This window comes from Aulonocara sp. 'chitande type north' Nkhata Bay, linkage group LG19 (assembly GCF_057382095.1).
Source record: "Aulonocara sp. 'chitande type north' Nkhata Bay isolate Kocher_YH1m ecotype deep benthic linkage group LG19, A_spYH_male_GT1.1, whole genome shotgun sequence".
NCBI lineage: Eukaryota > Metazoa > Chordata > Actinopteri > Cichliformes > Cichlidae > Aulonocara > Aulonocara sp. 'chitande type north' Nkhata Bay.
In genome coordinates this window covers 16,694,456-16,716,397 of record NC_141362.1, presented here as the reverse complement: position 1 = coordinate 16,716,397, position 21,942 = coordinate 16,694,456, and the positions used below count along the sequence as shown (strand labels likewise).

At 38.5% G+C, this 21,942-nt stretch overlaps 2 protein-coding genes across 3 annotated transcripts in view; one reads left to right on the top strand and one right to left on the bottom strand.

Annotated features, from left to right (window-relative positions):
* The window catches only part of alk (ALK receptor tyrosine kinase), a 426,012-nt gene that overhangs the window by 191,232 nt on the left and 212,838 nt on the right, over nucleotides 1-21,942 (top strand). The gene's annotated exons all lie outside the window — the stretch shown is intronic.
* Nucleotides 4,931-7,576, bottom strand: LOC147306758 (E3 SUMO-protein ligase ZBED1-like). Its single transcript, XM_086273708.1, has 3 exons — nucleotides 7,365-7,576; nucleotides 6,841-7,102; nucleotides 4,931-6,488 (listed from the first exon to the last, which is right to left on the bottom strand). Exons 1-3 carry the CDS (start codon nucleotides 7,544-7,546, stop codon nucleotides 5,085-5,087), a joined length of 1,848 nt encoding a protein of 615 aa, XP_086129834.1. The 5' UTR covers nucleotides 7,547-7,576; the 3' UTR covers nucleotides 4,931-5,084.

The following is a 21,942-nucleotide window of genomic DNA, read 5'->3' as shown; positions in this document are numbered from 1 at the left end:
AGCAAGCTATGACGCATTGTTTGTGTTAAAGGGGCCATTCTCTGCAGTCACAAGCTCAGAGGAACACTATTTGTAAAGTATACTGAAGTCGAGCTTGATAAGTTCTCTAGTTTTTCTGTGTTCATTGATCAGTCTCTTAGAAGTTATAATAATCCCACCTGCAGTAAAACCTTGTTAATTTACATACTCAACCGATGATTTAAAGCACATGCCGCATTCTTTAAAGGAGCCTTCTGGTTTATTTGACCATGGTGTATTTTCAGTTAATGTTGCTTATATAGAAGATAGAAGGTGTTCACAATTTGCCTTGAAAAGCCTCTCTCGTCTCTCTTGCTACTTTTGGATCTGCAAGTCTTGTTCTGCTGCTTAAAGGCAAAGTGATGCAGGTTGCAGGGAGCCAAATCTAGCAAGTAGGACATGCAGTGGTAAGCAATGGTTATATTGGTGTCTACTGCCTTTTCGGTGTCCTGTGAAAAAGACACACAATGCAAAGCTGGCACAAGCCATAGTTAATATCCTTTGCACCAAGTGTTCCTCCTATGATGCCTCAGGACATTCCAGTCAAACGGAGTTGATAGTATTTACTGTTCGCAGTCCTATGAATGTCAAAAAAGGATGAGCTTGCTACTGGCCACAGTCCTGACCTGATGCATGCCTTAGGGCTTAGGTGCTGTGGCCTTTTCCACTGTTCTTATCACTAGTGATGATCTTTGACATTAGTGTCTGAGGAGTTTTACACAGATGTTGCCCAAGTTTGAGGTCAGTGGTGAAATTGCAAATACTCACAAACAAGTGCTCAGAACTAAACTTCTAAGGATCTAAAGGCTGTAAGGGGAGATTGGTCAAACAGAGTTGATACGTTATTCTGAAATATGAAACTCTGAAATAAACTCATGGAAAAAAAATTGAAAGAGATGACCCTGTTCTTTGCCAGTCAGTAGTGACAGTAAAATGGTCTAAGGACACTGTAGTTCGATACATCATAGACGAGCTTGCCACCTCATGACTGAGTGCCTTTCCCTCTCTTGAGATTTTCGAACAAGGCCATGTTTCTGATGCTTCACAAGCTTGACAAACACATTAGAGAGGTGGAGAAAGAAGATTCTAATGTAATCATACCCCACATCAATACAAAAGGCTTAGTGTTAACACAGCAACAGGAGCACCTTGAGCTCCCTCTGTCTAGAAACAGGAGGTACTCAGGTGCAGTATTGAGGTGTAGGTTGAACCACACAATCACTGTACTTTAATGCTTACAATGCAGGGAAATAGAATGTATTAAAAAGAGAGCTTTAGGTCATGGCTATGACAGTGCAGTAAAAGTAAAACATAATTCCTCTTACCACCAAGTAAAAGCCGTACAAGATGGCATTACTCAAGTGCCTCAAAATTACGCTAATAGATGATAAACGAATCCAGCAATTGATGTTTGTATAGTAACATAAATAAGTAGTAAAATATTTGGATATAGAATATCTGGAGCAGGGTTAAAGGTACTATTTTGAATATCATTGTTTTGGGTGGGGCTCCGAAATTTGGTTGTATTTGGTAGCAGCAAATATTTAAGGCTTCAAGTGAACGATCGAATATTAGGCCACTGCACTATATTGTAAACTGTGCCTATTTTACTGCAGAGCTCTAATGATCTATACCTCAAACCAAGGTTCCCAACTGGAGCACAGTGGTACTCTGTACACTGTACTGACTGTAAATGTGTGCTGCTAATCACACTAACCTGCACCCCTCTGTACAATGATTACAGGAAACCCTGGAAGAAAGATGCCACTGGCATTTCAGCACTAGTGGAAGGTTACATTTTGAAGGGAACTCCAGCTCTAACACTTGTCCACTCTCAGTATGGTCTCCCTTGCAGCCTCTGTGCTGTGCAAGTTTCACAATCCATTTCTAATTTTCTGTACTTTGAACGCTTTTTCTACTGTATGGAAGACAACAGGGCTCCATTGCCTGTGGCTGTGATTGAGCCAAGGCTCATGGGCTTTTTGTCTTTTGCTGCACTTCAGGGTTAAAGCATTCATCTGTGGATATGTAATCCTTTGCTTTCCTCAATAGCTTTAAATAGGGGGTTTAAACACTTCTTTATAGAGTGCTGACACTAAATAAAACCTTTTAAACAAATAATTACATTCAAACTAGGCTGACACTCACTACTCACTCAGTCATCATGCTGCAATCCGTCTAACTATACATATATTTGTTTTTTAAATTGTCAGTATTAGATAAACCGTATCTAGCTAGAAGAGAGTTTTAGAGAGAGTTTTATTAATTTCATACTAAACTCTTAAAAATGAAACTAAAATAAGGAAACTGGACTGTCTAATTTTGGACTTTGTAAAGTTATTTTAGTCTCCATTTATTAAATGTTGAGTTTTAGGGTGCTTTACAGTCAGTTTGTAGGCTGCACGCATCTTTCCAGGAAGGGGAGGAAATCATATATTACACATTTCAAAAGCTATTATTTTTTTATTAGCTGTCAGGAATCTTTAGCTAAGCGATGATTGAATTTGGAATCAATTCTCATTTATTCATGATCAGTAAATACAAACATGGCCACTATGTCTTTCACTTTCTCCCAAAATACTAAATCCATTTTTTTTTTTGTCCACTGCAATGAAAATGAAACAACTCACTGTCAGGCTAACTGGTTTTACTGATGGTTATCACATGACTAACAGGGAAAAGAGCTGAAAGAAAATCTCTGGAAACTTAACTGCATTAATTCAGAAGGATTTTAATCTTCCTGCATGATAATTATGATTGACCTTAATTTACTGGAACTGTGAGCCACTATGTTATTGCTAATTGTTTAAGCCACTCTGCTGTGATGGTGTTACAGGAAATTATTTAGAAAAAATGCTTTTTTTCCAAGCCTTTTTTGAAGATGAGCTGCAAACTGTGGCATGAGCTCGCTATACGCTGTTCTGTTTCTGCACTGGGATTCTCAAGGGAAGTTTTTACTTTCTTTCCATTCAGCACTGTTATTACAAAAATCTTTCTTTTTCATTAGTATTGATTAAAATTCATAGTTCTTCTTTTCCCTGTACTATTACTAAGATAAGATTCTTAACAATCCCCCACAATGTAGCAAAATTACAATCACGTTTCCGTAGTATGTAGGGTCTGATCAGGTCAGCTTTTAATTGCAGTCTTAACAGATTTTCTTTCCTCACTTCTAAAGGAGACAAAGAGAGACAACCAAGCTGATAATGAAAAGTAAAGTGATCCAAATGGTTTAATCATCCAATTTGATGCGATGATTGTGGCATGAAGTGATTAATAATATCAGCTGACAGTGAAACAAATCCCTGCTAACCCTAACCCACAGTAGGAAGAACATTCAGTATTTAGCCTTTTTGTTTCCATTGTTGTTATCTTTTAGTGCAAGAGGGAGCCTTGTAATATACACATTACTTTGATGTATTAAATCATGTTATTTAATGGCAGAGATTAATCAGATATTTAGATAAAGAAATCATATAAATACTTTCTTTGTGACTTTATGTCAAAATGGTTATAACAGTGAGGGATACTTCACACAGTGATTTCATGATTCTTATATTTTTTGAGTGGTGAGTGAAGCAGCCTGAAACACTATAATATAAAGCAGATGGAAGATAAAAACTGTGTTGCTCGATTGTGATGTTGTAAACACAAATTGCATCCAAATGTACAATGATTTTTTCCATTATTAAACAGTATTTGTAGCTTGGCTGCTGGAATCATGTTTGGTGTTCTTCCTTAAGCACATTTGAAAATGCCACAGGCTCAGTAATCACTCTGCTGGTACAAAAAAGGAAATGTGTGTTTTGGTTTGAACATGCTTGAACATCATGTTCCTTTGATATAATGATTACATCCCCAATAGACTTGGTGCTTCGTCTTCATTGTATTTAACTATCCAGCATTTTGTCTGCGAGAGAAAAGCCAGCAGACGCAGAGATGGAGGCTCCCACAATAAGTAAAAAAAGAAGATACTGAAATGGATATGGGCCATTTAGTTCAGTCAGAGGCATTCAGGGATGAAAAATCTATTGAAGGACACAGAACTGAAAGGGAGGTCTTGTGAAAGGACATGAAGGCCAGCCGTAGATTGCTGTACTCACAACCTTATAGCACAGTCCCCTGAACAAGTATTTACGCCCTCTCTGATCTTTTAGGTTTTTGCACATTTCTCACACTTAATTGTTTCAGATCATCAATCAAACCTGATTATAAGAAGAAGACAACTCAAGTACAAAATTCAGTTTTCAAAAAAAAGTTATCCAAACCTTTCTGGTTCTGTGTGAAAAAGTAATTCGATCCTCTGCTAAAATCTTGAATTAATTGTGATCAATCACATATTTTTGAAAGCTGAATTGAGTTTAACTAGACACACCCAGGACTGATTAGTGAACCTGCCTGACAAAGTGAAATCAGCTGAAAGATATTAAAAAGCAACACTTCATGATTCCATCTAAAGAAACTGCTTTGATTGACATTCATGAGTCTGGAAAGGGTTAAAAATAAATTTCTAAGATTTTGCGGCTCCAGCGAACTACGGTGATCGGTGTTCAGAAATGGAGAAAACTTGGAACATTGGTAGCCAGTCTATTAGAACTACTCCAAGAGCACATTAATGGCTCATCCTGGAGGTCACATATGAACCTAGAATACAATCTGAAGAACTGCAGGGCTCACTTGCCTCAGTTAAGGTCAGAGTTCATGGTTCAGCAGTGGCATCTGTGAGAGAGTTCCAAGTAGGGCTGCCACAAACGATTATTTTGATAGTCGACTAGTCACCGATTATTCTTGCGATTAGTCGACTAATCAGATTATGCATCCATTGGACGTAAAACGTACAGATTATTGCAGCAGCATGCATCTGCTCTTATACAACTATCATTAGCTTACAGCTTTAAGTGTTTAAGGTATGTGAAACTAAAAATAAAGACAAGATGATAGTTTATTAAACTTTTAATGAAATTTCAAGTTTGAAGCCACCCGAAAACAAATATAACAAAATAGCATTTTGTGCTCAGTCCTCACAACTATATTGAACTTTGGGACTATATAGTCAGTATAGCAATCTACACGAGATTATTGTTCATAGCCAGGAAAGTTAGCTTTTCTACATGTTCTGCAGAAAGGCTTGCTCTCCTTTGAGAGCAGATGTTCCCTGCTGTGGAGAAGATCCGCTCCGATGGGGTGGAGGTTGCAGGAATGCACAGAAAAGATTTAGCTAGCTTTGATAGTGTGGGGAAACGTCCCTCATTTTCGCTCCACCATTTAAGAGGATCATCCTTTTTAGAAACTGTGGCTTCTTTAAAGTACAGCTGAACTTCACTTCTCACAACTTGGACATCTTGGTCCTCCTTAGATGCTTCTTCCTCATTGTCACCCTGACTGTCTGTGTCAGACTCAAGGAGGTTGTCCAGAGCAGTCTTTTCAGTTCTACCTGAACCATTGGCTGTCTGCACTTTTGCATGCTCATGTGTCCCAGCATTTGCTTCTTTGACAGCAAGCACTTCAACAGTCCCTTGCACTCTGATGACATCTTCAGGAGCCAAAAACGTCAACTTTCTGTATCTGGGGTCCAAGGCAGCTGCGAGAATAACAGAGTTTTCTTTGTCTGCTGAGAAAGTACATATACTCCCCCATCTCTGTGTTATGCCTTTTTCTGCCCTGGCAATGAAAGATTTTCCTGAGCTCGTCTCCAGTTGGCTTTGGTGTACAGCCCGTGTCAGCCCTTTGACCACCTGTGGAAGACCTGAAACCGTTGTGTACTTCTGTCCACTAAGGTAAACAGTAGCAGTCTCAAAAGGTGCCAAACCTTGCTTCAGTTCTTCAAGCAGCACCCACTGCTCTGGCTTCAAGTCGAAGTAGTGTTTCCCCCTTGGCGTTACCTCGGGATCTGAAAGAGTGGCAGTGAGAGGCCAGCGCTGTTCGAGGAGTCTTTCTATCATGTGGAATGTACTATTCCATCTTGTACTGACATCTTGGATCAGTGTATTTTTCTTCACATTCATTTGCTCCTGTTTCATTTTTAGTCTTGTACTAGCCAGCTCGCTTCTCTTAAAGTGCTCCACTAGCTGCCTAGCAGCACCTAGTGCTCTGCTGATGGTGGTTTCTTTGAGAGCAGTATTGACTATGAGCTGGAGTGTGTGTCCAGCACAGCGGATAGAGGCCCATCCATGTTTTTCTTCAAGAAGTCGCATTGCTGCCACCATATTGGAACCACTGTCATGTACTACTGCTTTTATTTTGGCAGGCAAGATGTCAAACTTTGTTAGCACCTCTTCCATCCATGTCATTATATTGGCACCAGTATGCCTCTCCTCAAGAGGCATGGTATCAAGGATGAAGCTCTTCATCTTCCAATCTTCACTCAGGAAATGGCAAGACACACCAAGGTAGGCCTCTGTTGCACGACTGGTCCAGACATCAGCAGTCAGGGTGAAGAAACCTTTGACACCACCAAGGGTCTGCTTTACCTAAAGATATGAGATGATTTGGAACAATAGTAAGCATTAGGGAAATATATTACAGTATATTTTTTCATTATTAATAATGCTTGTCAGTTTATGCATTAAGATTTGAATTTACCAATTGAATAATTCAGTTACATCAAATACACTTACGTATGTTAAACAGTAAACATTCAACATATCAGTAAAAAAAAAAAAAAACAACAACAACTTTCCATTACATGCTTTAACCAAGATTAATTTATTGGTTCCTCAGTCAGCAAGCTCTATATTATTTCATCATGAAATGTATTAAATTCTAATACAAATTGCTATTTTGTTTTGTGGTGTGAGAGAGTGGAGAGAAAGAGAGACCAACCTTCTCAAAGGTAGCATCATATTTCTTTTCCATCAATTTGGTGAAGTGGGATCGGCCTGGTAGGTAGTTATCATGGTAATGTGGGTTGAACTGCTTGATCATCTCTTTGAAACCTTGATCATCAACCATAGACAGGGGTCTCATGTCCGTCACCAACATGTTCAAGATTGATTCAGTCAGGACATCTGCTTGCCGAGGTGTACATGTTGTTGGCTTGGTGACAAAGTCGTCCATTGAAGACGAACGTATTTTTTTAGCAGTCCTGTAATGTTAACAGCTATTAATATAAGCAATAATAAGTAGTGCTCTCAGCGTTAATCTCGTCAATACGATGTTAACGCGGCAAATCCCCGTTAGCGCGAAAACGCGGTGCGAGGGCTGCATGGCACTGACTAACGGGGATTTGCCGCGTTAATGCGGTTATGGCGTTAACATCATACTAACGAGATTAACACTGACAGCACAAATAATTAGCAGCTTGCTGTTTACAATAATGTTAGCAGCTAACTAGCCAATTAGCTTACCGAGACGACTGTACCACTTCGTCGTCGGATGCCACGACGTGCTTCCTTTTTAGATGCTCGTGCACCGCCGTTGTACTGCCATGGAAGGCAAGTTCCATTTTGCAGATTTTGCATTGGACCTTCTTTTCTTTTGTTTGGTCAAAATGCTCCCAGACTTTCGAGTTCCGTTGCCGAGTAGCCATGATAACGGAGACTGCTGCTTCTTCTTCTTCTTCTTCATCTTTGCCGTTTAACGGTATCCTTGTATGTGCATTTCCGCCATCTTCTGTTTCAGTCCGTTATTACACTCTTAAATCTTACTGTTATTCCTGCACCTTTCAGGATTTTACGGCATTTAAACGATGTGTCGACTATTAAATTAGGCGTCGACGATTTTGATAGTCGACGTAATCGTGACTAGTCGACTAATCGTGGCAGCCCTAGTTCCAAGAAGAGAAAACCACTGCTGATCAATGGGATCATCTCACATTAACCTAAGAAACATGTTAATGATCCCCAAGATCTGTAGACTGGTGAGACAAAAGTAGAACCTTTTTGAAGGTTTCTGTCTTGTTATATCTGGCGTCTAACTAACCCAACATTTCATACAAAGAGCATCATACCAACAGTCAAACAAATGTTGGTATGATAGGCAGTGTTGGGAAGGTTACTTTTAAAATGTATTGCATTACAGAATACAGAATACATGCCCCAAAATGTATTCTGTAACGTATTCCGTTACATTACTCAATGACAGTAACGTATTCTGAATACTTTGGATTACTTAATATATTATCATGCTTTTTACAACAACGTGAATGTACTATTGCTGTGTGATTTATTACTATTACTGAAGGTCCGCGACTCCGAACTGTAGTAAAGGGACCTCTGACTAATACGGCGGGGTCCCTGTCAGCTCGTAGCCGAAAAATAGCTTTACTTTGTTGTGTGGGTCAACTTTTCTTGCGAGAGACAGAGAGAGGCGTTGAAAGACTGCTCCAACGGAACTTATTGTTTCGGAGGAAAACACGAACACGGTGTACAGTCGAGTCTTAATAGCTTACTTACAACTGGGCTCGTCAGGCACTCTTCTTGGCTGAAGTGGTTATTATTATATTTACATGCTTCCAGCTCCCGTTTTTCCTCGATGACAACTCCTACCTTTCCACTCCCCTTTTTCTCCCTCCTCGCGCTCACAGACCCATAACGTGTATGGCAGTCCATTCTCCCTGCAACACGGACTACACAAACGGGAAAGTACCGCAGTGTAATCCATTTATTTCAACAAAGTAACTGTATTCTGAATACCACCTTTTTAAACGGTAACTGTAACGGAATACAGTTACTCATATTTTGTATTTTAAATACGTAACGGCGGTACATGTATTCCGTTACTCCCCAACACTGATGATAGGGAAGCATGAATTCTGCTCCAGAGAAAGTCCAGTTATCTGTTCATGCCTGAAAAGCAAAATTAGTTTATCCAACAAGGCAATGACCCAAAATGCACCAGCTAGTCCACTTCTGAATGGCTCAAAACAAATAAGTTTTTGAAGTGGCCTAGTCAGTTTAAATCTAGGTTTTAAATTGTGTTAAGATACTTTGAAAAAATCTTAAACAGGCCAGTCATTTTTGAAAAAACGTGCAATTTGGCTGAAATAAAACAGTTCTTTAAAGAAGAGAGGGCCATAATGACTCCACAGCGATGTGAAAGACTCATTGTCTTTCACATCGCAGTTCTTGTTACCAGGGTTAGTGCAACCACTTACTAGGTTTAAGGGGCAATTACTTTTTCACATAGGGTCATGTAAGCTTGGATAACCTTTTTAATAACTTAATAAATGAAATCATGAACTCAAAGTGTGTTTAATAACAGAAACCTAAATTAGATCCATATAAACTGTCAATTCTTGTCAGCTGAGTTCTTTAACATTACAACTTTTTCAATTAATTAATTTTGACTAGGAGGTTTTATTTATTTTTTATACTGCTCTGATTGAGACCCAGGATAGATGCATTGTCAGTACAAAATTCAGATTTAAAACTAAATAAAATTATGTGGATTTTCAATAACACTGGTAGTAATTTTACTACCAGGAACAACAAACTTACAGGGATGGCTCTTATGCATTTTGTTTTCTAAAGATTATACTGTGTTAATGTTTTTTCGTGAACTGTGTTACATTATTCATCAGGATTGTGTCAGCTGCTGTCAATGCAATCCTTCGCATTGGTTCTAAAAACCTGATGAGAGCGTGTTTAGAGACCACGGCAGCATGGATCAGACAGGATTCGTTAAGATCACAGCTAATCTGGGTGGAACAGACCACGGTCCACAGTGACAGGGAGTGTGAACATTCCGACTCCCCCTGCCAAGCTTACACACACACAAATGCACAGAAAAACATGACTACATGTTTGTATTTGGGATTCTAACGCCAATACATGAAACCATTGAACAACATTTTTTTTGGTTGCTCATTTTGAGCATCTGTCATAATCTGCTTTTGATAATGACAAATATTCACAGTTTCGTCCAGATTTGCATTTACATCCACCGGCAAAAGTAAAACATGTAAAGAAACACAAAACAAGTTACTCAAAAAACATTTTTTTCATGTATCACAACGTGACTACATACAGTACTGTGGAAAAATCCTAAAACATGTCACGTTTATTTTTTCTTTGTTAGTTAAATTTCAAATAGATGCACTGATTTATTAAAAATATGCAAACATACATGGAAATACTGTTTATAAGGCAAACACAAAGTTTGTATAATTCCAGTGACACTATTTGACATGACCACCTGAACCTGAACTCTTTGACGAGCTTTCTTGACCGTCACATTGTCCAGGTATGCTATTATTACATTGGCAATGTGCTTGGGATCGTTATCGTACATAAGAAATGAAGCAGTTGTCAGTCAGATGCTTTCCAGATACTATCGCAAGGTGGCTTTTTTATGTTTGTAATACATAAAAATGCAGCTCCAAACCATGACAGAGCCTCCACTCTGTTTTAAAGATGGCTGTTGTGCTGCGAATTTCAGATTTGGCTTCATCAGTCCATAATCTCTGTTTTTTCCCAGTCCTGTTCTTGTGTAATGTGGCATACCTCCTTAAGAGTGATTTCTTGACAGCCACCCTTCCACTGAGAATCATTTCTGATGAGTCTTCAGTGAACATTAGATAGATCAGTTGAAGGATCAGATGCATCTCTCAGGTCCTGTCAGTTCTTTGCGTGATTTCTTTCCTATTTCTTAAGAATATGACTTTCAGATACCGTTATCTGTTGTAAATTGTTTTTAGGCCTTTTTCGACCTCCACTCATCCATTTTCCTCAATTATTATAGGAACACATTGTACAACATGCTGAGTTTCCAACTAATATTTCTTTGGGAATCACCTTGTTGTTACCAAACCACTAATAAAGTGACTTAAAATAGTTTTTTTGTTAGGTTTTCTGTAATGTGTAGATGTAAAATTGGTTCATCCCTTGAGTTAGATCCCTTTTTATGCTTGAATGATTCATAGGTCAGTGTGAATCAGTCATTAAGAAAAACCCTGAAAAAGTATGGATCCTTGGAAGCAAAAAATAAAGAAGATTCAAGACTTTTGCACAGTGTATGTATAACATTTGTTAAGCAAACTGTAAAGACAGCACTGTGTTATTTTGTTTCACAGATTATTATTTCTGCACATTTCATAAACATAATGTGGAAATAAATTAAATCCTTCAAAAAAGTCCCGCAATACAGAAAAAAAGCTCCATAAAACTTTGAAGACCAAAGATCGGTATCGCAGTATCAGTCTTACTGTGATGTATTTGTATTTGTTCTAAATATACTCCCACTGCAGAGAGACTGTAGTAGGAAGACACAAGCTGGGAGTGATAACTGGGAAATACTTTATGTGCATCCACACAAATATAATCACCGATATAACCTGTTAAAATATCCATGCAGTGAAGTCATATCAGCTTTAATGTATTTTTATTACTATAAGCGTTATCTTTATTAATGTTCGAATAAATGTACATCTACATCCCTACAAGTCTCTGTAGTCACTGGAGGAAATTCCATCCCAACTGAGGGAGCTGACTCAGCTCAAAATCAGGGTCTTTTTCAGTGCTAAGATTTTTTTCCCCATTATTCATGATAGCACTGCCAGCATAGCGATGGAAAATGATGGATCAGTAAAGGGCACCAAGAATGTAGCGGAGGAGCAAGAATGCTAAAAAGATAATAAAATAATATTAAAGTAAGAGAGACACTGTCAAAGACTGAGTGAGATAAGTCTGGAAGAAGGATTAGGGATAGAGTAGGGAGTAGTCGAGGAAAGAGATATGACAGGCCTGAGTTGCTTCAGAGGACCACATAGAGCAGATGGGAAGCAGAAGAGAAATGGAGATAGAAGAGATTGTCTCTAATGCTGATAGACTGAAGAAATGACAAAAAAATGTGGCTGGGATTTAACAAGTCTCATTTATATCCTGGTAATTCAGTTCTACTTCCTGCTTTTGCACCAACAGGAAGAAGTCAACCTGTTACAGGCTTATCGACCAGCTCCACACCTGTCTCGCAGGTCTAAACCTAGTTAAACGCAATGGCTTTGCTCAGCACCATCCTACTCCAAAACAAGCTGCTGACCTAACAAAACAAGTGGACTGAAACATCACTCATATTGCTGAGTCCTCATTCTGAGGACTTTAGTTTGTCTTCATTTGTTCACAGTGTTCCTTCAGTGTTGAGAGAGGAAGAGGTGGGATACATCTGTTGCTCAGAAAGTCATTAGCAGCTTCAGGCTGTGCAGAAGAGCCTCATTCACATATCCTTGTCTGTGAAGATGCATATGTGGAAGAGATGAGGAAATCTAACTAAGATGCTTGGAATGAATTAATGAAAAAAGATGGATATGGAGGCTTTTTTCCCCTTCCTATGTGAGCTTAATGGCATTTCTTCTGCTTTTCCTTATAAAACCTAATGTAATTTTCTGTTCTCTAGATGGAAATCCCAAGCTCAAAACAAATGCTGTTAAGACAGAGGGATTGGGACAGGACTCGCAAATTGCATGTATTTTGTTAGAGAATAAAGGAAGCACAAGCTCTGCAGTTAACGCCATTGCTTTAGAGTGATGCAAAAAAAAAAAAATTAGTTTGCAGTTGTTCTTTGAGGTGGCAGATTTGGGTGCTTTGTTTACATGTTTACTGAAACAACCATGTATCATTTGACAGAGAGATAAAGAGACTGTGGCGCACAGTTTTTTGGTAGTTCAGTCAGTCTTTAGATTGGCTGGAAGAACGAATGGTTCCCAAAGATATGTGTGAAAGGTTACTGAGTTAATGAGGCCTTTGCAAACACAAGCAGTTTGCCTTCCCATCTTCTAACTGAAAGCAGTGCCTCTCAAACTATAAAGTTAATAGATATTAAGTGTTGTCAAAAAGTCGTTTTTTCTTAAATCGGGCTAATAATAATGGTATTGTTTTCTTAAACCTCAGCAACAAATACTACCCATCTTAAGCACAGTCAGGTTTGTTAGTAATGTAACTCTGATTAGTGATTGTCTCCTCAAAATGCTCTTTGTACCCAGGAGTGAGACAATCATACGGTCCCATTCATTTGAGCTTGAATTATAAAAAAGTCTATTTGCATCGTCCCTCTCAGGGCGGATGCTTCCCTACAGCTTACCTGTCCAGTGATTAAACATTAATAAGCCCATAATTAAAAAGTCTAAATTGCCACAGGGAGACAGTGACACTAGCAGTCAGGGTTAAAATTCTTCTTGCTCTGCCAGTGATTTCTCTCAGTTCTGGAGGTGGTCCAAATAAAGGAGGAACCTAAGGGGAATCTTATGGGTGAATACAAATCTTCTTGCTGCTGCTTTCAACTTGAACAGCAATCCTGTGGATCTTTCAGGGATTTACATGGTGAAAATTGTAATAAGTTTCAGTCTTGGGCTAAATCTCTTCAGGGAGATGGAAATTTCAGCGCTTGAACCTTTCTGCTTTTCTTTTCAGGCAAGGATGTGTGCATATTTATATCTGTAAGTCACTGTTGGTACAGTGGTTATGGAAATGAGAAGTACCATATTTCAGTTTTATCATAATCAACATGATGATTTACATTTACAAGAATGACCAGTGAGGCTGTACAATAGTGTGAAATAGTGTTTGCCCCTGTTTTGTTGTGTTTTTCACACTGAAATGTTTCAGATCATCAAACAAATGCAAATGATAGACAAAGATAATACAAGTAAACACAAAATGCAGTTTTTATATGAAGGGTTTTATTATTAAAGGGACAAAATCTAAAGCTACATGGTCCTGTGTGAAAAAGTGGTTGGCCCCCTAAACCTAATAACTATTTGGGTCACCCTTAGCAGCAACAAGGAGGAATTTGGCCACTCATCTTTGCAGAATTGTCGTAATTCAGCCACACTGGTGGGTTTTTGAGCATGAAACACCCTTTTAAGGTCACGCCACAGCATCATACTCGATTTCAGGTCAGGACTTTGACTAGGCCACTCCAAAGTCTTCATTTTGTTTTTCAGAGGCGGACTTGCTGGTGTGTTTTGGATCATTGTCCTGTTGCAGAACCCAAGTGCGCTTCAACTTGATGTCACAAACAGATATCTGAACATTGTCCTTCAGGATGCTTTGGTAGACACCAGAATTCATGGTTCCACTGACCACTGGAAGTCTTCCAGGTCCACAGGCGGCTAAAGAGCTCCAGATTATCACTCTGCCACCACCATATTTTTACTGTTTGTATGATGTTCCTTTTCTGAAATGCTATTTTAGTTTTATGCCAAATGTACGGGACTCAAACCTTCCAAATTTTTCAGCTTTTGTTTCTTCAGCTCAGTGTTTTCCCAAAAGTCTTGAGGATCATTAAGATGTTTCTCGGCCAATGTGAGACAAACCTTTTTTGTCGTAATGGTTTGCTACTTGAACTCTCCAATGGATGTCATTTTTGCCCAATCTCTTTCTTTGTTGAATCATAAACTCTGACCTTAACTGAGACATGTGAAGCCTGTGGTTCTTTAATGTTGTTCTGTGTTCCTTTGTGACCTCCTGGATGAGTATTCGATGTACGCTTGAATTAATTTTGGTCATTTAGACGCTCCTGGGATGGTTTACCACTGTTCCATGTTTTCTCCATTTGTGAATAATGGCTCTCACTGTGGTTCACTCGAGTCCCAAAGTCCTTTAGCCTGCTTCACTTTGTCAGACAGGGTCTATTTAAGTGATTCAACAGGTCTGCGAGTAATCAGGCCTGACTGTGTTTAGTGAAACTGAACTCAGCTTTCCAAAAAATGTGCTTAATCATAGTTAATTCATGATTTAACAAGAGGGGCAATTATTTTTTCATACAGGACAAGGCTTGGAAAACGTTTCTCCTTTAATCAATGAAATCATAATTTAAAAACTGCATTTTGTATTTTATCTGGTTTAGTCTTTACTCTTTGTCGGATATTAAAATGTGTTTGATGATCTGAAACTCTTAATTGTGACAAATATGCAAAACACTAGGAAATCAGGAAAAGGGCAAACACTTTTTCTCACCACTGTATGTAGCCGGGGTAAACGTGTAGAAGACATGAATCTGGACCCCTAACTACAGTACTGATTGTTACTTTTCTATACTTTTCTAATATTTTGTCTTTGGTTTGCAATATTTTTTAAACTTTAAAACTTATGCAGAAGAACTGCAGTGGCACTGAAGTAATATTAAGAGTCCCCAGAGCTGTGTCTGTTTGAAATTCTGTTGCTGTGATTCAGCCTTCAACTGTAGAACCAGGGCCCTTCCTTGGCCTTGGCTAGCAGCAGCACTTTTCCTTCCCTTTGACAAGCGCTAATGCGCTTTTCTTGTACAAGGTCACACTGTCCCAGAATGACAGAGTTGGCCTGAACACAGAGCTCAGTCCAAACGTCTGCTCTCCTCAGAACACGTTCCAATGCCTGTCTGCTGTAATCAGTGTTCGAGGCAGGTCATCCGTTTGTTGCTGGAAATTGCAACACTCAATTTGACCTATCAGCTTCGCCATCAGTAACATGAATCTGCAAGTGTGTTTGGCTCGACTTATAATGGCATTGGCACAGGGGCCTGTGGAACATCTGGGCTTCCCAGGCAGAGGTTGAGTCATGTCGATTGTTGAACGCAAGCATTGCCGGGATGTCGCTCTCGCTCTCTCCTTTCATTGCACATGCATCCTCAGTAACTCCTTCCTCCCCTCCTCCCCCAAGGTAAGCCCAGTAAGAGTGGTATGGTTTTTCTCACAGAGGGCTCGTCCTGCTGCTCATGATGTGAACTGACGAGGGCTGTCAGCGCTTAGCGCATCAAGCTAATCTCATAACACTGCTTGTGCATAGGAGCCTTAGCGTCTGCACTAGCTCAACCTTAATTTTATGAACTCACATAGCTATGCATCTCACCTAATGACATTAGTGTCAGATGGTTTGATAAAGATGGGTGACCTCCTACTTGATTAGCTCTAACCGTTGCTCCCTCTACTGCAATACACACAGTGGTTGTTCTGTGAAAGGACAGAAGGACTAAAATCACCTGGTGCAGAAGAATAGAGAAAGGAAGATACAGTGAGAGGCAGCTGCAGTCAAATACCACGGTAAATGCCATATTTTACTGCTGTGACCTTCATAGTTATTGGCTTTTCCTGCAATAAAGTTGTTATTACTATGCACTACCCACATTGTTACTGTTTGCATACATTTTACAGCACTGACATTCTATGCTTTTCTTCATAGCGAGTCTCTAGCTGTCCTGATAGGTTTTCTTTTTCTCATTTTCCATTAATTTCACCAAATCAAATATGTGTAACTGTTACATTATAAAGTTAGTGTCTTTGTAGACTTTATCAGTACAGCTTTCAGGTCTGTATAAAATTTGTGATTTTTGCAGTGAAACATTATGTTGTCTTTGTCCTTGGATTTTTTCTCTTTGAAGGTTGTTTCTCTCAGCTCAGTCTTGGTGATTCTTTCAGACTTACTATTGACTCTTTCATCCTCTGCCAAAGTCATAAAATGTGACTTTTCTTTTCTTTTTTCTTGATGAAAGACACGCGGCAAATGTGGAAATATCTCAAGTTAGAAAGCGTGCATTCCTGAACAGAGACTTTTTACATGCTTGATTTGATTTCTCCTTTGATTTAGAAATATTATGTTCTTTTATTATACTCGTGCTTTATTACATTTCATCACCTAGTTTGCAGTTATTTGCAGTTATTTACAATCAGTTGATAAACTCTAGTTGTACACACTTAGCATTCATAACTTTTGCCTTCATGGCTTGCTCTGATTTTCAGTCTGCAGTTTAGTGAGCTGCAGCTGACTCAAAGAAAATAACATGACATGGCCAGCAAGCTACTGATGTTTAATATTCACCTCCATCTGCTTTATCATCCAAAAACAATGATTATACTTAAACTGCATTAACAAAGAAGAGCAAATAACTTTTTTCTACATACAATTAGCCTTAAAATCTCAGATACTTGATCAGCATAATTAAATGTGTCCCAATGACCAAATCAGGTTTGTAAAGGGGGCCTTTGTTGGTGAAGTTTGGTGAAAACTGCACAGCAGGAGAGGAAAAATTATCAGGCTTTTCATTCGGTAGCAATTGCAAGTTGTTATAAATGGATCAGGTCACTGCTTGTACTGTCAGTATTAGTTTAAAGCCATCTTACTATCAAAGACATTGAATTTTTCTTTCAGTTTTTCACTTATACTTAATTAATTTTTGTTAGAATTTTCTCCTGGAACTCTCCAATAGATGTCATTTTTGCCCTGTCTCTTTCTTATTGTTGAATCATGAACTCTTATCTGAGACGTGAAGCCTGTGGTTCTTTAATGTTGTTCTGTGTTCCTTTGTGACCTCCTGGATGAGTATTCGATGTACTCTTAAAGTAATTTTGGTTGTCCAGTCCCTTCTGGGAAGGTTTACCACTGTTCCATGTTTTCTCCATTTGTGAATAATGGCTCTCACTGTGGTTCACTGGAGTCCCATAGACTTGGAAATGGCTTTGTAACCCTTTTCAGACTGATCGATGTCAGTGACTTTGTTTCTCAGCTGTTTCTTTAGATCATGGCATGATGTGTTGCTTCTTGAGATCCTTTAGCCTGCTTCACTTTGTCAGACAGGGTCTATTTAAGTGATTCAACAGGTCTGTGTATAATCAGGCCTGATTGTGTTTGGTGAAACCGAACTCAGCTCTCCAAAAAATGTGGTTTATCACAGTTAATTCATGATTTAACAAGAGGGGCAATTATTTTTTCATACATGTCCAGGTAGGCTTGGTTTCTCCCTTTCTCCCTTAATCAATGAAATCATTTAAAAAAACTGCATTTTGTATTTTCTCGGGTTATCTTTGTCTAACATTAAAATGTGTTTGATGATCTGAAACTCTTAATTGTGACAAATATGCAAAATACTAGGAAATCAGGAAAAGGGCAAACACTTTTTCTTACCACTGCATTTATGTCATTATGTCATTAGTGTAGGAGGAAAGGGTTTAAAAGATGAATCTGGACCCCTTCTACATTACAGATTGTTTGATTTACTGTGAAAATACTTTTCTAATATTTTGTCTTTGGTTTGCATTGTTTTTTTAACTTTAAAACTCGTTCAGAAGAACTGCGATAGCACTGAAGTAATATTAAAAGTCCCCAGAGCTGTGTTTGTTTGAAATTCTGCTGCTGTGATTCAACCTTCAGCCATAACACCAGGGGCCTTCCTTGGCTAATAATAGATAGTAATGTGAATTGTGTTATTATCCAATAATTACATTATGTAGTTGGAAACTAGAAGAATTACTGCATTTCCATTTAGTTTTTGACCTGTGTCATTTTGTTCCTTACATGCTGCTGTTATTAATTTTTCGCATTGTGTGATTTTTACATTATGTTGTGCCCTAAGCAAAAACAATAACTTGTAAAATTGTCATGACCTGTTTAATCCTCACTGTATTAGATTCATAGAATGGAGAAAATAAAAAATAAAAAACACATCTCAGTGCAAATGTCTGTGGGCCATTCGTATTTCTAAGTCATAGCATCTCATCTCATCAATGAGACAAAACTGTGTGGAGCTAAAGTCTTGATTTGTGGACTCAGCATGTTTGTTTTAACTTTTCGTGGTTTTTGGTTGTGGTTGCAGAGTTCCTAGCCAATGTTAGTTTCAGAATGTATCAATTTTCCCAGATAAATCCCCTGGGTAATCTCAGAATCATTGTTTCAATCTGTCTTTATTCCCTATGGACCCGAGTGCTGATGTGTGACAATGATCAAGGGGGTGGGGGAGGGCTCAGTCATTTATGGCTGTTGTATACAGTAGCAAATTCTCCCTGCTGCAAATTGATTGCCCTGGGGCTCAGGAAACCATATACTGTATCAGAGCAATTGGAATGTTACACTTTTGTCTAATCTTTATTTTCATTTGTCAGCAAGTACTAGTTTTCTCAGTATGCCATGAAATAAATCTATATTAACTACTTTTGATGTCATGTGTGATAACACTTTTAATGTGTCCACTATGGTTTCATGATTTTCCAATAAACTTGTTCATTTTTATATGAAAGCCAACGCAGGGATTTGCGTCTCTGTAGTCTTACAACAATACCGTTCTAGGTAAGTTCGAATCCACAAGCTACAGTGCTTTGAAAAAGTATTTGCCCCTCTCAGATTTCTCAGGGTTTCGCTCATTTCTCACACTTACAAGATTAAGGTCATAAAACAAATTTCCATAATACACATAGATAACCCAAATAAATGCAAAATGCAGTTTTTAAATAATTCCACATACTAGGGCAAAAAAGTTATCCAAGCCTACCTGACCCTGTGTGAAAAAGTAATTGCCCCCTAGTAACTGGTTGTGCCAGCCTTGGCACCAAGAACTGCAATCAGCAGTGGTAACTGGTAGTAAGTCTTACATTTCGCTGTAGAGGAATTTGGGCCTACTCTTCTTTGCAGAATTCAAATGTATTAGAGGGTTTTCGAGCATGAATGGCCTGTTTAAGGTTATGCCAAAGCATCTCCAGAGTAGGTCATTCTTAAAAAACCTTTTTTTGTTTGTTTGTTTGTTTGTTTGGGGGGGTTTTTTTGGAACAATTTAAAGGTGGACTTACAGGATCATTGTCCTGCTGCATAATGAAAATGCACTCAAGCTTCAGGGAGCAATCCTGATATTCAGGAGTTTCTGGTAGCAGCAAAGCATCCCCAGACCATCACACTATTACCACTTTGCTTGATGTTGCTATCACGTTTATCTCATAAAGTGCTTGACTTTTGTCTCTTAAGAATACTTTCCCAAAAGTCTTGGATCATCGAAATGGCAAATGTGAGACTTTAGTTGAAATCCATTTAATTCAGTTTTATTTATATAGCACCAAATCACAATAGATGAGATCCTCTGCTTTATCTGGCTAACCTACTTGGTATGATTCCCTACCTAGACTATCGTTCTGAATTTTGTTTATTTATTTATTGCCTAATGTTTAGTTTGTGACTACATAGGCAGTTTTTGTGATACTTTTTGTATTTTCCTGTAAATTTTCATGTAATGTACATTGCCAATTTGATAATAATCACAGAAACTGATTTCTCCAGGGACAAACTTTGCTGCAGGTTAAATAACTGTAAATAACTTTTAGGAGTCTATTATAAATCTGTTTAATTTCTCCAAGCACTGGTCATCTGCAGTGGAATTTAATTTGTTTAGTTTGTTTAATGTCATGCTTGCCTTCTTGCTTTATATATGTATTTATTAAAGATTGTTTATCAGTAAACATTTTGATTGATGCACATATTTCTGTTTGATAAGCCATACAGATAATTCTTTTTGTGTTAGAGCTAATTGTCCTGCAGTTTTTATGTTTGTGCTCTCCTTTAGAAAACAACTAAGGTAAAGGAAGGTGAACTTCTGTTCAAAACTCTTGGACGTCTGAACATGATTAACAGCTTCACCGGTGTCTGATTTGATTTACTACATCGACTTTTTCTTTTGTGAATTATTTGACACTTTGGAAAGCTTTGTCTTCTGAATAATGTAGGCAGCAGAGCACAGTGGCATTGTTTCAATACTTCTGATTCTCCCAACCTGTACACCACATCCTGTTGATATCCTGTCAGTGTAATTACACCATGAAGCCAAACTGGGATACATAGTCGTGAATATAAGTCATAAATATAACTCCCTCAAAACAGAAGATTTTACTAAACATACAATTTTCCATCATTTAATCCGTCTCTGTGAAGAAGTGAGTCATTAAGATAAGAACTTAGTACCTGCAAAATTGCTTCCTGCATTGTTTTTCTCTTTGGAGTTTCTGTGGTCGCCATGGTGACACAGCGAGCCATAGCAGCAAGATGAAAAAGCTCAACCGTCATAAATTCAGACGGCAGACGTAGTGTTTATTTACAGTGAAAACAATGGAGGTGACAACGGCATCTACTCACTGTCTGAAAGCACATTTAGGGCCAGTCATCTGCGGCTCATTTTCTGTTTCTCAGTACAGGCGTGCGTTAAAAAAACGCATCACTTCCAAAAGCTGGTGGATCCAAAGTGACGCCTGTATCACACAAAAAGCTCTTCACTGGTCTGCAGATTGTTTTAATTTTAAGCAGCAGCAGAAATGTTGCATTTGTGCAAACAGTAATTTAATAACACTTTAATACAATAGTAAAACACATCAGTGGTATGGTAAAGTGAGGTAGATGAAAGAGTAAAAAGAAGCTTGGAACTCCATAATGTGTTAATAAAGCCCGATAGGTAGGAGTCTCTAACACTTCTGGCATGTGCCCATTTTAGTTTTGACAATGGATATTCATGTGTTTGGTAAGTATTCGTCCTTTTCTTTAATTGTTCTGTACAATAAATATGGTTCTATATGGACAGACAGGAGAGCTATGTTGGGACTACAGTTAGATTCAATTAGGCTACAGTTTCTGATTGAGGAAATGACTGAATAACTCAATGAGGACAGGATGCCAAAAAAAAAAAAGAAGAAAATAAACGACCTGAACCTAAACTTGCCAACAACATCCAAAACCATGGCAATTACATACTCAGTAGATTGATGTTTTTCTTTTCTTTTTTTAATTTAATGTGACGATTGACATTTAGAAACCATCACACTGGGTTGTTTTTGTCAAACAGGCCACCATATGCGCCCCAGCCGCCATCCATCTGGCTTGTTGGCTTGCCCTTCCTCCCCTCAAACACATTTTAGGCACAGAAATGTACTTGTCTGAAGGCCCGATTAACTAAAAATGACAACTTTTGCTTTTGCTATGATCACCAAACATGTGTTGAAGCTAATCACTTTAGTCCAAGACATTACTTGACTAAAGTCAAGACGCAGCAATGCGTGGTTTGGTTGAACACGCCACAACTGAAGCAGCTTAAACAAAGACAAACCTTCAATAATTAATCTTTAGTTCATTGTGTCAGTTTAAGACAGTTATACTGTCTTCCTTCTCTCACCCCAACCGGTCGCAGCAGATGGCCCCGCCCCTCCCTAAGCCTGGTTCTGTCGGAGGTTTCTTCCTGTTAAAAGGGAGTTTTTCCTTCCCACTGTCGCCAAAG